The 14,938-nt window shown below is 35.9% G+C and overlaps 3 protein-coding genes and 1 non-coding gene across 4 annotated transcripts; 1 reads left to right on the top strand and 3 right to left on the bottom strand.

Moving 5' to 3' along the window:
• Positions 1-881: 881 nt before the first annotated feature.
• LOC132191412 (uncharacterized) lies at positions 882-6,424 on the bottom strand. Its single transcript, XM_059606408.1, has 6 exons — positions 6,282-6,424; positions 4,636-4,761; positions 3,522-3,718; positions 2,848-3,045; positions 1,684-1,743; positions 882-1,209 (listed from the first exon to the last, which is right to left on the bottom strand). The coding sequence occupies exons 2-6, from the start codon at positions 4,754-4,756 to the stop codon at positions 1,045-1,047; spliced, it is 741 nt and encodes a 246-aa protein (XP_059462391.1). The 5' UTR covers positions 4,757-4,761; positions 6,282-6,424; the 3' UTR covers positions 882-1,044.
• A 1,991-nt stretch (positions 6,425-8,415) lies between these two features.
• On the bottom strand, positions 8,416-10,439 carry LOC132162639 (uncharacterized). Its single transcript, XM_059572917.1, has 5 exons — positions 10,370-10,439; positions 9,769-10,210; positions 9,490-9,684; positions 9,280-9,348; positions 8,416-8,703 (listed from the first exon to the last, which is right to left on the bottom strand). Exons 2-5 carry the CDS (start codon positions 9,964-9,966, stop codon positions 8,536-8,538), a joined length of 630 nt encoding a protein of 209 aa, XP_059428900.1. The 5' UTR covers positions 9,967-10,210; positions 10,370-10,439; the 3' UTR covers positions 8,416-8,535.
• Positions 10,440-10,994: 555 nt separating this feature from the next.
• Positions 10,995-11,078, top strand: TRNAL-UAA (transfer RNA leucine (anticodon UAA)). Its single transcript has one exon. It is a non-coding gene; the product is annotated as a tRNA-Leu (tRNA).
• Positions 11,079-11,956: 878 nt separating this feature from the next.
• LOC132162153 (WEB family protein At2g38370) lies at positions 11,957-14,879 on the bottom strand. The gene is made up of 2 exons (XM_059572415.1): positions 14,571-14,879; positions 11,957-13,714 (listed from the first exon to the last, which is right to left on the bottom strand). Exons 1-2 carry the CDS (start codon positions 14,790-14,792, stop codon positions 12,209-12,211), a joined length of 1,728 nt encoding a protein of 575 aa, XP_059428398.1. The 5' UTR covers positions 14,793-14,879; the 3' UTR covers positions 11,957-12,208.
• Positions 14,880-14,938: the final 59 nt, after the last annotated feature.

Raw genomic sequence — 14,938 nt, 5'->3', positions numbered from 1 at the left:
AATTAAAAATAATAATAATATCAAGAATATCCTCAGGAAAATTGTGTGTATAATATTAAAAGAAACAAAAGTTTTATCCGGCAAGCGAGAGAGTTGAAAAAATTATTAAATTAATCCACGCGGTGCAATCGTTTCCACACCTTCTTGTATGAGCAGTCCATGTACGGGGAAATGTTGGTTTGCGAAGAAGACGATTCTGAAAGCAATTCTTCCTTTGGATAATACTGCAAAAAGATAGAGTCGGTCACGTTTGTATTTTGCTCGTTTATTAATTGCATATTCCACTCCAACAAAAAGACACGTATACGCATATATATTCTTCAAGCTAACTTTCATGTCGGCATATTGAATATGATTTTTACCTTTCTTTTCTCATTGCCAATTTTACCACCAACACTACCAAACACATAAACCTACGAGAACCACGACCTAAATGTTTTTTTACCACCAAAGACATCAAGCTCTAGTTGTTAATGTTTTTTTTAAAAAAAAGAAGAATTCTAACCTAACATTAGGGTGAAAGCAATACCTTGGCTTTTTTTTTGGGACCATTAGGGTGAAAGCATTACTTCTTTTTTTTTGGACCATTCTACCTTTATAGAAAGGAAGACCGGCTTCTCTCCATTTCCTTTGAAATGAAGAGGATCCAAAGTTTGCATCATGTGTCCTTTGCGTGCATATGACGCATGATGACAAAATATCACATGAGTAATTAGAGATGTACGACACCTGTAGTTTGTGTTTGTGTGGCACATGACACAAATCAAAGCCTTTGACAGTTGCATGTTGTTTACTTTTCTTTTTAACTAAGCTAGCAAGATTGCACGCTATTATGAAACATATTTCAGCAGCAAGGAAGTCTTAGAAGAGTGGTATAGACATTTTTAGACCAAATAATTTGCATACAAGCATTTGAATTTTGAGCATATATTGTACATCAAAAGCACCATGATGTCATAGTATTATTATACACACATTGGAATGAAAGTATGTATATCAAGTCTGCATCTGCATTTTCATTCCAACAGATTTTTGCTGCCATAATTAAGAATCAGACAGCGCGGGTACTTCTTCCATCGGCGATGCTTCTGTGCTGCTATCTATAGATGAATTGCAGGCATGAAGCGTGGTGCATATGTCTGTTGTTTCCAGAAATTTCGCTGCATTGGCAAGGACTAGAGGTCCATACTCGAAAACCATCCTCTTGCACTGACAAATAATCAAGATGTTACAACATTAATTTTTTAATTTTTAATTTTTTATAAGTAAATAAATAGATTAAGTAGAGGATTAAATATAGTTAATAAAACGCTAATAAACATTTGTCTAATCATGAATATCATATTCCAACTTGTTGCAATTAAATACTAAAAACCAGGCAGAAGGCCTGGTTATCTCTACTGTTATTGCTCTTTTCCCACTGTCTCACCTAAGTGTCTATTTAGCTCTCAAGCATGTCGAAAGAATTAAGAATCCGAGTGTTAATAATACCCTTCACATGGATCAAGGGCCATGACAAATCAAAATAATCATACCTTGACTTAGTTATTGGTCAAGTGAGGGCATATGCCATTAGTGGAAAACCCCTCTTCCGATTCAAAATAATGAGGCAGGTATACAATGATTAGACAAACCCCACTCCGAAAAACAAAAAGAAAGTAAACGTCCTAAAATTGTTCTCACCTTTTTCACATAGTTCTCCATGGAATTACATGCCTTCAAAAGCAACTCAATGATCTCTAGCTGACATAAAAGTAAGACAAGATGTTAGCTATTTAGACGGGAGTAAGCATCGTGGTATATCAAAGCCGGCAAATTCATGTTTTGGGTTGGAGATATTCCTTGTATATTGTGAGATATATCCCTCTACTGATCCACACTACAGAATAGCAGTGAAAATTACACAGATGATACAACGGAGATCTTGGATCTTCTTTTGACAATAAAATTATGATTTAACATAAGTTGGTATCAACATTACAACCATGTAACAAATTCAAATCTCTATTATCAACTTTAAGCTCCATATGTATATATTCAGCTGCCTGAAGTTTCCTGTATTTGTTATTTACGTTATTATTCCCAAATGCATTTTTTCATTGATAATTCAACCTTTCAGTAGCCAGCAAGCTTTCCAGAACATACATACGTAACCTCAAAAACTGGATTTGGTGATTTTTGAATAGCGTGTGTAGCTACTCAATAATACAAAAAGACCTATCTAATTGAAGTAATGACCACTGATCTAAAACTTCATCAATTTGGTTTTATTCATATGCTCCATTTTCTTCCTCTACTCTTGGGAAAGGGGTTATGGTGGTGAAGTTTGCTTACGATTCAAAGAGCGCATGGGGTTGATTAGTAAAACGCTATGAATATGCAGTGACAATTGTCAGTTTGGTGTTGTTTCTCATTTGGCTGTGCCTTTGCCCATATAACAGCGCAATCTAACACGGGTGGTAGACTGACCAACTAATCTCACATTTGCAGTAGTTTTAAATAACCTTTCACAGAAAATTGGACAGAAGAGGAGATAATGTCCAGAAGAAGCATGCATTTCATGTAACAATCCAAGAAAAAGTGAAAGCAACATCAGCACTATCATTCCAAATTGACTAACCCTTTTGAAATGTGACCAGCGCTTTTCTCTGGATCATTACATTTCAGCTGGTAGGAAGGGCTTTGATTTTCCTTCTCCCTTTTTGATTGAAAATGTGAGAATACAAAAAATATGTCCCTAAGTTGAAAATTTTGGCAACATATATTGTTCTGTGGTACTTTAACTAACAGAAAAACCCTGTGCATATCTTGGTCATATTATATTTAGCAAATGATGCAAGTACATACCTGAGTGTCAGGATCCTTCAACTTAACTAGTAATTCTGCAACAGTGCGGTGGCAAAGTCCACAGCTGTCTTCGTGAAGTTGAGATGAAATCATTGCAATTTGTTGACAGAGATTGACTTTTCGGCAGAAAGTTTCAGGTTGTACAGAAGAAACCTCTAAGAAGAACAGAGGGGCATAGTAGTCCACCAAACTGATGCACTATGCAGTGCCAAAAAAAGAAAAAGAAGAATTAAATTTGAGCCCTCCAAATCATTCTAAATTAAACAAAGCTTTCAACACAGTGACTTATCCCACTACTATGTTCACCCTTTATATTATTCTTGTTTCCGCTAACAAGTAAATTATTATACGGGTACCAGTACTCATCTACACTTCATCGTACTTACAATACCTATAACCTATCAGCCATCCAAATGGTGCACGTGAAGGCAAATTGACCATTCAACGTAACAAAATTGATTTATTCAAGATAAATCACCAGCATGCCCACTCCATAGTTATGATGATTTGGCGATAATAAAAATGAAATCAATTTGTGATTGTCTGATGCCTGAGGTCAACAGAAGTACTCTTTTTTTTCTTTTCCCTCTTGTATCTCAGGGGCCAGGCCGAGGCTAACTGTTTTGAAGCAGGACTACGCAGTTTCATCTAATATATCCAAAAGAGGTAAGTACCTCGCCTCTGAGAGGGCCTACTTGAGAGCAGGCCAGATGGAGCAGTTCAATGATCTCTGTCTGGGTCTTGTTTTCAGCAATGTAATCAAGTGCCTGGTTAGCAAACTCCTCACACAATGTGCACAACTTGTCATTCCTTGGAACTTTCTTCATAGTTTGAACTTCGCTATCTTGATCCTGGTAGTTGATCTGCATAACTGAACCAAAACATATGCCGTAATCAGTTTTCTAACATTCTTATATGACAAGATAAACAGGATACTTCTCCAATAAAATAAGAGCATACATAGAACCTAAAAGTTCATGGCATCTTCAATGAGAAACTATTTGTTGATTTCATTATTATAGAAATATCTTTTTGGAAAGTATGCATTTGATGACACCAACACGAATTTATTGTAACATCTTAAAGAATCAAGTTTTGCAAAATGTCAAAGAACAAATCTGAGTTGAAGAGGATAGCCCAAGTATTTGAAAGTGACCAACTTCGTGAACTTTGGGAGACATTTTTTTACAAGGCATCACACTTCAGACAACCGATACATGTTTGAAGGAGATCAAAACCGAGTTCTAAATTTGGATGCAAACTGATGTAGCAACCCATTGAGTTTATTATTAATAGGCCTTAGCCAACACAATCTAGGTTTACTGGAGTATCATTTCCCAAGGATAAAGCCACTTGTAGGACTTAAACCTAGAAATCCCTAGAGGTTAAAGGTAAACGTGTGTGTGTGTTGGAGTGTAAGCAAGTGAGCGTGTGCTTTTGGCTAGGAGCTAAGTCTAAGTGTTAGCAAAGGTACTTAAGGTAACAATACCTATCCAATCAAATGACAGGGCCAAGCAGGACAACTTGAAGTATATATTGACTGGTAGAAAACTGAATCATGGCATGCTAAATTAGATGGGCTTAACCTATCCTTGTAGACTTCTAAATAAGGCCAACCTTAATTTCAAACCAGATGTTTCAAGCAAGCCAACAGGGCATAAAATCTGCAAATCAATTACTGTTAAATGAGATTACGAGGATAAATAGATATTAACAAGTGAACAAAATAGAAAGTTAGTAAATGCTCAAGAACAAGAGCAACATTAAGAAATCAGAAGAAAAATTTACCTGATATCTCAAAGATCCTTCCATTCCCACTATAGAACTCGGTGTTTACCAGTTGTCGAGCATCACAAGCCCAGCTAGCACCCAACACTAAAACAAATAGAAGCCCAACTCTCACCTCCATGGTGCCTGGAATCACAAGCATTCAACAAAAGTATTATAGCCTCAATATTGCAAATAATTCTTAGTGAAAATATTTCAAACCATAATTTATCATAATTGTCAAGAAGGATTTCAAAATTACAAGTAAAAATGAGAACCAGTGGTGAGATATTCCTTGATAGTCAATATATCCAAATGGTAAGGAGTAGGAGTAGGAGCTAAAAAGTGAGCTTAAGATTCATATCTACGGTATCTTTAACCTGTTAAGACTTGGCCAACTAGGGTCAGAGCTGAAACACTATACTCACTAGCATTATGTTACTTGTCAAATCTTCTTATCACTAGCCATGGTCTATAAGGCGTTATGCAATTCTGATGGCAAACACCTACCTCAAACTATGCTTGTTGAAGCTTGATATTGGCTATTTTTGGCTCTATTCATGATCCTGAATTACCAATCTAAGAAGTGGAACTCAATACTGTTCTTCAGCATCTTTTTGATTATCAGTGCCAATGCATAAATATGAACCTACTACCACAAGTCCATTCTACCCATGCTTGGGGTAAGTAACGCTTAACAAATTCTTAATACTGAACCTGACATAGGGGCTTTAGATAAGTATATTTGATTCATGAATAAGCCTGAACAGGCTTCTATTTGAACCATAACCAAGTTTCCTGCCCTGCCGGTAACCTACAATCACTATATAAAATGGACTACCCTGGGTTCCAATCCTGTTATTAGACCCCAACACACACACACACACGCCCACCAACTAATCAAGCTTGGATGTTTACAGATACAACATAGAGAATCAAACTTGGATGTTTAAGGATACAACATAGAGTGAAATAGAATAGCAACTCTAGGACGTACTCATCAAATTACCCAACACATGTTTACAAGTCCTTTCAATAGAAAAGATTATAACTTTTTTTTGAAAGGACTTCTTAACATGTGTTGGGTAATTTAATTTGATGAGTATGTTAACCAATACAATTTTAGAAGTCCTTTCATTTTTTTTTTTTTTTTTTTGATAAGCTTTTTCTATAAAATAAATAAATAAAGCACTAACAACAACGGCATCACAGCTTTCAGCAACATCAAAAACAGAATAAACATAGTAGTCTTATCATTTACACATTCAGATGGCACAGATCAGGGTGAAAATTTGTGTTAAAACTGTAAGTCTGTCAACATGAAACAGCGCATATCATATACCAAAAACCTTAATCAGTAATCCCAGAAACCAGATAAGTAAACCCTACAACCACAAATTTGAGGACAATATGGAACGTCATAGCAAGAAACGTATGACACAAAAAGCAAAAGCAATAAAAAAACTAAGGTCAAGAAAAACAACCCAAGAGGCCCGTTTTGCAGCTAAGAAAAACTTGGGAGAAGAAATAAAATCTCGGAATCTCAGAACAAAGTTTGTGTGTGAAATTCGCTAGTTGTAAGATCAAAGTCTTCTGTTATTTGTGTTTTTCAGCAAACAAACGGAGCACAAATTGAAATTTGTAATAGCCGAGTGACAGATATTTACCTTTGTTTAACGATAAGCAAGATGCTTCGATCGGCAAGAACTAGTATAGAGAAAGAGATGTTCCTTGGAGTGCCGGGTTGGACAATGCGTTGGAATGTTAGCTGAGACTTTTGGAGGCTCTTCAAAAGTCGCACAGATGAGGTTTTTTTATTCTGTGGCAAGCAACGTATTAGAGAGGAAACCTTACCGAATAACTAAAATTAAAAAAAAACATCAAAATTAGGTTTTCATATAGTTTCGATTTAATTTTTAAGTTTTTAGGTCTTTTGATTTCAAATAAGTCTTTTGTTAATTTACTGTTCAATCAATTAACAGTATATTACATCAAACCAATCGATTAATGTCGTGCTGTTTTCGTTTAACACATTATGTGTTAGTTATATGTGTTATATAATGAAATGAATCAAGTTGAAATTAACTTATTTAATTTTATACTCATATTTCAATATGATACAAACGTAACACTAATAACACAATGTTGGGAATAAAATTCACTATGAGTTCCACTATTTCTCAACAACCCTTAATTATTTCATAAGGTCTCACATTATCTCATAAGGTCCTACATTATCTCAACTACTTTACATTATCTCCCTACTATTTCAAATGATTCTTCAGTCATCTGAAAAAGAAGATCAAAAATGCAGTTAAACAGATAAAACCCTATAAAAAAGAACTCAAGACATCGGTAGAGGGGATCGGTCATTATTTCTTAATATATTGTTAGCTCCGATTACATTTTGACCCATATACGACTACTAACTTAAGCATCGGAGGCCCTGTCTTATTATTTTGTAGGAGCCCGAAAGTCGCTGATTAGAAACGTCTCGAAAAATGTGAAAATCACACCAAACGAAGACTATTAGATCCAAAAAAAAAAATGCATCAACAACGAATTTCCGCTCCATAATGTGTATTTAAAAAAATGCATGGAAAATTGTAGTAAATAATTATCTCTTTGATGATTGATTAGAATCATTTTAATTAGGCTAATATGACAGGGTTCTGATCAATCTAGTGCTGATATGGCAGCATGTACGGGGGTATTATGCGACTTCAACGGTAATAGCTTAGAGTACAGGTGCTGAATCCAAAAACGACAATTGGAGAAGAAGGCAACAAAATTGATAAGGATGTTCCGAACCAAAGTAGTAATTTGGCACCGTGAAAATAAGATGAAAACAAAGTTTTCCGTATTCTATTGAGATTGTTAAAGAGATTGACACATTATACCACTTGAAAGCTTAAATCTAAAAATTTGGATCTATTTATATTATATTAACCATTTACGTACATTTTTTACATATTTTCACTACATTTTTTTTTTTAAAAAAAAAATTATTTTTAGTTTTATAGGGTCATATTTAGATTACATTAAGGCCCATTTGTTTATGTGCAAAATATTTTGTAGAAAATTTTTTCTTGTTTTCGAGTGTTTGGCACTATGAAAATGTTTTTAGTTGCTCAAGGAAAGTAAATGATTTATACTTTTTATTTGCATAAACTATTTTCTACCGCTTTTCCACACCCCTGAATAAGTAACTGTGAGAGGTCCCTTATGGGGCCTAGCTGCTCAGGCAGGTGAGCCCTACAAGAGCCCTTTCATTATTGCTTAACAATTTAGGTAAGCAATTGTACTGAATTTCAATCTTTAGATTATATGAAAATATAAGAAATATTTGGCGATTTTACTTACAAGCCAAAACACCGAAAAACATTTTTCAAACCATTTTTTGAGTTGCAAACAAACATAAAATTTAAAAATAGCCACTTTTTTAGACTCCAATAGAAAATATTTTAGACTAAACAAACGGAGGCAATCTGAATTGGCAAAGAGAACACTTCACGCATAAGGTCATACTTTGAATCGGGGATTTGACTTAAGTGCTGTTAAAAAAAAAAATTAGTTTTTTCAATAAGCCCATATTCAATTTCAAATTTAATTTTCGAAAAAGAGAGAATCAAAATGACTATAAATCACATTTATAGTAAAATTTGATAGCAAATTAACAAAGCGGGCACTCCATTCGTCAAATTACGTCTAGATTCTTCGACAAACTGAGGAAAGGGGTTGGGCTACCAACATTAAATATAAGATTGAGAATTATACATATTTTTTAGCACATATTTTCCATCAAAAGCACCATGATGTCATAATATATAGTATTGCCTCGAAATAAAACTATATAAATATCAAGCCTGCATGGGCATTTTTATTCCACTTGTTTTTTTGCAGCCATAGTTAAAAACTTGCTTAAGAATCAAGTTTCTCAAGTGATTGTTCTTGATGGGGCACAGATATTTCCATGCTTCTTGCTGTAAATTTGCAGGCATCAAGGGTGGAGCACATGTCCGATGTTTCCAGAAAGTTCACTGCTTCGGCTAGGAGCTGAGGTCCATACATCAACACCATCCTCTTGCACTGCCAAATAATTAATTAAGATATTAGTGAAAATTAAGCTAATTTAAACTTTTCTCTAAACCATGAAAATCACATTCCAATAAAATACTATAAACCAGGCAGAAGACCCCGTTGTCCTCTTATGCTACTTTTCTTCTTCCATTGTCCAACCTTCAATAGGCCAACAAATAACATCCTTATATGTCATCCTTACATCATCAGCACGACACATTGCTTAAAGCTTTTGTTCGCTATCTACGGCAACTGACGTCATTGCTGATAATATAATATATCAAAGACTGCACTGAAGTCGTTACCGATAACCTTTCTTGACAAAGCAACTGCAACGATTTATTAGCAATGACCCGTCGTCACTAAAATTTATTAGCGACGACTTTTGGACTCTTTGTTGTCTTTAAAGATCAAGGTTCTTGTTGTTGAGAAATAATCTCATATTGTCTATGAACAAGATTTTGGGCATGTTTATGAAGCATGGACAACCCTTTCTTATTAAACAAGTTTTATGAGATAAGTTAAGCCTACGAATTTCTTAAGTATATTAAACATTGTTCTTAATTTCTTAAGATTGTCTCTCACCTTTACTGCATGGTTCTCCACGGAATTAGAGAACCTGCATGCCTGAAATAGCGACTGGATGATCTGTAGCTGATATGAAAGCAAGACAAGATGTTAGATGTTTGTTCAGCAGTAAGCATCATGAAGCCAGAGATTATAATTTCATATTAGAATGTTAATTAAATAATTAAATTATGAAATTTCATATTAGCAAATGATGAAAGTAGATACCTGAGATTCAGGATCTTTCAACTCAGAAAGTAAACTAGAAACAGCACGTTTGCAAATCCCATCTGTAATTTCGTCAATTTGAGAACCCATTTCAAATTGTTGACAAAGATGGTATCCTCGGCAGAATTCTTCAGGTTGTACAGAGGATGCCTCTAAGAAGAAGATCGGAACATAATGGTCCACCAAAGTGATGCACTATGCAGTAAAAAGAAAAAAATATATATATATATTAAAATTATTCATTTAATTAATACTTTAACAACAAAAAGATACAATTACCTCTTGTCTCAAAGAGCCTGTCCCAGAGCAGAGATCATGGAGGTTGTCGAAGACCATAGCCTGGGTCTTGTTTTCTGCAAGGTAATCGAGTGTCTGGGTCATGTACTCCTCACACAATCTGCACCCTTTGGCCTTCCTCGAAACATGTTCCAAAACGGGGATATTGATTTCTTCATCCAGGTAGTTGATCTCATGCATAACTGAACCTAAACGTTTATTGCCGACATGATCAATCAATTTGCCGACATGTTTATAAAATCGGTTGGTTCAAGGAAGTAGATAGAGCATAAAAGTTTACCGGTAATATCATCATCAGAAATGATCCTTCCATTCTCACTAATCCTATACAACTCAGCTTTCCCCAGTCGTCCAGCATCACAAGCCCAGATAGCACCCAACACCAAAACAAATAAGAGCCTAAATCCCACGTACTCCATGGTGCCTGCAGAAGTCGCAAGACTCGCAACCATTATTCAACCTTTTCAAACCTTAATTTATCATAATTTTTTAGAAGGATTTTAGATGATAAAAACACATTTTGTGTACAAACTATGTGTCTAAACTTGAAAAAAAGCACGTATCATAAACCAAAGAGCTTCACCTGAAATCCCACAAAGAATTTAAGCAAAATGTCGACGAAAATATGGAACTTCATAGCAGGAAACCTCTGATATAAAAACCACACGCAGAGGACAAAACAAAAGAGTAATGCCAAAGCTCAAGACAATACAATAGCTGAGAAAACTAGGGAAAATAACTCCAATCTCGGAATGTCAGAAACCCAAAGTTTCCGCGGGTTATATTCGCAGTTGTAGTAAGACCAGAGTTCTCTGTCTTTTGTGTTTCTGAGAAAAAAACAAGACAAACTATAAATTGGACATCGATATAACCGAGATGACAGATATACTTACCTTGTTGAGAGTGAGTTTTTGTTTTGAAAGGAGAAAACAAATTTGATCATGACTGATTTAATGAGATAGGATGAATTAAAGAAAGAATTATGATTCTTTTGAAAGTAATAAATATTGAAGTGATAATATTTAAATCATTTAGTTAGAAATATTTATTAAAATTTGCATTAAATTATCCAAAAATACTTAAGATAATGCTGATCCCATTTTCTTAATAAAAAATAAGAAATCGACCCAATATTAAATATGTTAAAATCTTTAATTCAGCTTATGAATGATGAGTAAGGTAACATGGGCAAAACATTAATCAAATTGGCAGGTTTGCCCGAGAGGTTAAGGGGGAAGACTTAAGATCTTCTGCATGTTAAATGCGCGTGGGTTCGAACCCCACAGCCTGCATTATTATGTTTAGAAAAGAAAACAAAACGGTAATTTCTAATTTTTTTTACTTTTTTTTTTTAAAAAAAAAAAATTTCCACGCATCGAAATGTTGTTGTATAAACTGGTTTTTTTGGATGAGAAACAAATACAAGCAAAGCAAACAAATTACTAAGTTGGATTCTTCCCAATAAGGAGAAGATCTAACAAAGGAAAAACAAAATGGAAATGCTTCAGAAAATCTGAAAAAAGAGGTCCAATATGCTAAATTGTGAGTGCAACAATTCACACTCCTAGAAACCTCGACTGTAAACCAGCTGTGAAAGTTTAGCTAACAAGCCAAGAATGTCTGAGGTCATGGAAAAAAATCCTCCAATCCGTGATGAGATGGCTAAACTGAATAGCAAGAATCATTTCTAAAAGTATCTCTTATGTCACTCTTGTATCCCTCCAAAAATAAGGTGGTTTAAAATTATCATTTAATTAAAATTCAGTAATAATCAATTACAAGCTCAATGGTGATTTTAAGAGCCATATCATCCTTAGAGAAACACAAAACTGACACAAGAAAAACTTGTAGTATTATTTGAGGGAAGCAGATGCAAAGAGAATGGAACCCTATGAGTCAAAGCCCAACTCAGAAAATTTATCGAGCCTTCAAAGCTTGGCCCGACGCAGTTCCACGGTCCAAGTGTATGACCCTTATCGCATACATTTGTACCTGCATTACCCATATCACATACATTTGTAGCTGTATTACATGGTTGAGGGAGTAGTACTGTGTCTAATTAGGGCAAAGTTTTCTTCATTGGAGAAACTATTGCAATCGCATGTGAGAAGCTATTAAGTTAACATATGTCCAAAATGCATGTGAGAAGCTATTGCAATCGCATCAGTACTAATCATCAAATGGAACACAATATATAAATAAGACTCTAGTGGCTTCGATCAAATATGACTTCCACCAGCTATATGTGACAAACAACTTTACAACCAGCATAATGAAGATGAATAGCAAAGTACAGACATAGAAACCCAATACCCAAGTAAACATAGTTCTGAAGCAGGAACTACAAGAGAAGGCAAAGGAGGGTTAGAAAAAGATAGATTAAAAGTCAGTGCTTGATGGGGGTCTCGATCGATTCACTGGATTACCTCAGGTTTAGAGTTGGCTTCTTCTTTTTCTTACTTTGCTTGGTCATAAGCATTGAGAACCTAGCAAACCCAAACTTCTTTCTCTTAGCAGGGAACTGCTTGTGACCGATTTCCCTCTCAACCTTCTGAGAATAGGGTAGATCACCATCATATTGTTTACTAAGCATCTGACCAAGTGACACCTTTCGCTTCCCGGAGGTTCTCTCTTCCAGCATCCCCGATTCAAACTCTTCTGGCATAAGCAGCTTTCTGCTAAGTATTTGTCCTATTGACAGGGTTGGCTTCAAAACAGGCATTGATCTATCATTAACCAGATTCAGCCCATTCACGTCAACTAGATGGGACTCTCTTCGATGGTGAGATGGGCAAGAGTTCTTAAACTTGGTGGAGTTATGAACAGAACGTCTTCTCTGGCCATTCTCAGATCTCCATTTGCGAAGAGCCTCTTCAACAGTGAGCTTTGCCCTATTTGCTGCTTCCACTCTGTTCAGAGCTTCTTCCAATGCTTTCTTACTGGTTTTGACTTCCTCTGTAGCTTCCTCTACCCTTTTTAAGATTTCCATTTTTGATACATTTGCTTCATCGACTTGAAGCATAGCATCTATTACTCTCCTTTTTGAAAGTTCTTCAGCCTCTTGAGCTTTCCGGATCAGAGATGAGTACTCTTCAGATGAAAGAGTTACTCCGTCAGGATTTTGCAAGTATTCTCTAGACGAGGTTTTGTGGTTTGATAGAGCCTTGATCTCTGCAAGAGCAACAGCTTCAGTCGCTCTAGCTGCTTCCTTCATTTTTCTGGCTGCAACCAACCTGATTTCAGCTGTTTTTATTTTGGCTTTTGTCTGTTCAATCTCTGACATTGCTCTCAGAACTTCTGATTTTGCAGCTTCTCCCACTTTTTTGAATTGCTCTGCCTCGTAACACAATCTTTGGAGCTCCTTTGAAATATCCAAAGCATCATCAGAACCAACTTTAATTTCAGAATCTTTTGCCAACCGTAGCTTTAGTCTTGTTTGGTTTAGCTCCTCCTCAAGAGAGGATATTTTTGAAGAATTTTGAGTTAACCTCTCCCGAGTTTTTTCGAGTGAGATTCTTTCCTTTTCTAGTTTCTTGTTGAATGACTCAACAGAAGTTCGAATGTCAGCAAGATCATTAGTAGTCCTGGTAAGGTTCAACTTAGCTTGTTTGAGTTCAATTAAGATTAAACCTGGAGTTGAAGAAGGGCAGGAGCTCAAACCTTCCACTGAAACCGGATTCTCGTGATTGCTCTCATCTGCATTTCTCACCTGACAAGTCATGTTCTTATCATCCATATCTGTCTCAAGGGTCACACTAAATTCAGATGCTTCTTTTTGTAACTTTAGTTTCAGCTCTTCAACAATAGTTTTAGTTGCTTCCAGTTCTTTCAAGACATCCAATGTTTCTCTTTCTTTCACAAACAGATCTTTCTCCAACTGTGCTGCCTGCTCCTCTAGTTTTGAAATGCCAACCTCTTCTATGTCATGCTGCCAATAGAAAGAACTTGTCACGGTATAATAAAAATCATAAAGTATACAGATGCACAGATATGAGCCATGAGGTGTCATGCCTAGTATTGAGTTAGCTGGTGCCAAATGCATGCAGGATATGATATGCCCATTTGCAAATTGATATGACAAATGAAACCCCTTCCCAGCTTGACTTTTGATTCTATGGGGTAGCCAGAAAAACTAAATTTCTGGGCCAAAAAATAATTGGTCAGGAAGGGTTCAAAACGAGTTTGGCAACGAATTGCTCAGATGCACCATGGCATCACACTATAGCATACATGAATACTTGAGCCAATAAATGAATAAATCATAAGAAAAGTTTCTAAAACATGATTAAACAATTCTTATGGACTTTCTATGTAATGTGTATTCGGTACATTATAGTAGATATATATAAAGCACATTAGGTAAGATCAACTCATCCAGAACTGGTAAATGATCACTTATCCTAAATGTTTAAAGCCAATTGAAAGGGATAAATTTAATCATTTAATCAATGTTTAAATAGGGAGTGAATTTGAGGGTGTCAGAGTTCAAACTCAACACCTATGGCTCTGATACCGTGTAACCAAAACAAGTCTAAGATGAACTCTGAAACAGCCCCATTGATGTTTCAAAAAGAAAGTTAGACCCATTATAAACTACATTCATAGCAAAATCAACAACTTTGAAGAACAAGTAACACCCATTTGCCCTCAAATTCCCAAACTAAAATCTAAAACATCTTCAGTATAAAACACAAAAATGCTCATTTTGCACAGAAACAGTAGCTCAAATCCCAACCTTTTCTTCGCAAGTGAGAAAAAACCCAAGAGAGAGAGAGAGAGAGAACCTCGGCTTCATCGAGCTTGCTGTTGTGGTGGGGTTTCCAGTAACCGACTCCACCGAATCGACTCACCGCTTCCTTCACCGACTCAAACGGCGCCGAAGTATCGATCTCCGATCTGACACTGTCACACTTGGCAGCGCCCATTATCACACCCGACTCGGATATTCCGGTAGGAGATTCCGGTTCCGTTTTCAAACCAGCCGTTGTTCCAAGGGTTTCAGCCATTGGAATGAGTTTGAAGAAAAAAGACAGAACCCTAGGACTCCCTTACTTGTGCTCGTAAACTGAGCGATGATTGATGATGTTTGGTACTATAAAAGAGAGCGAGACGGGTGGTGGCACAGAGAAAAGACGGAGGGAAAAAAGCTAAA

Source organism: Corylus avellana, chromosome ca9 (genome assembly GCF_901000735.1).
Source record: "Corylus avellana chromosome ca9, CavTom2PMs-1.0".
In the NCBI taxonomy this organism is placed as follows: Eukaryota; Viridiplantae; Streptophyta; class Magnoliopsida; order Fagales; family Betulaceae; genus Corylus; species Corylus avellana.
Note: the sequence above shows the minus strand (reverse complement) of the source record. Positions and strands in the feature narration are given on the sequence as shown.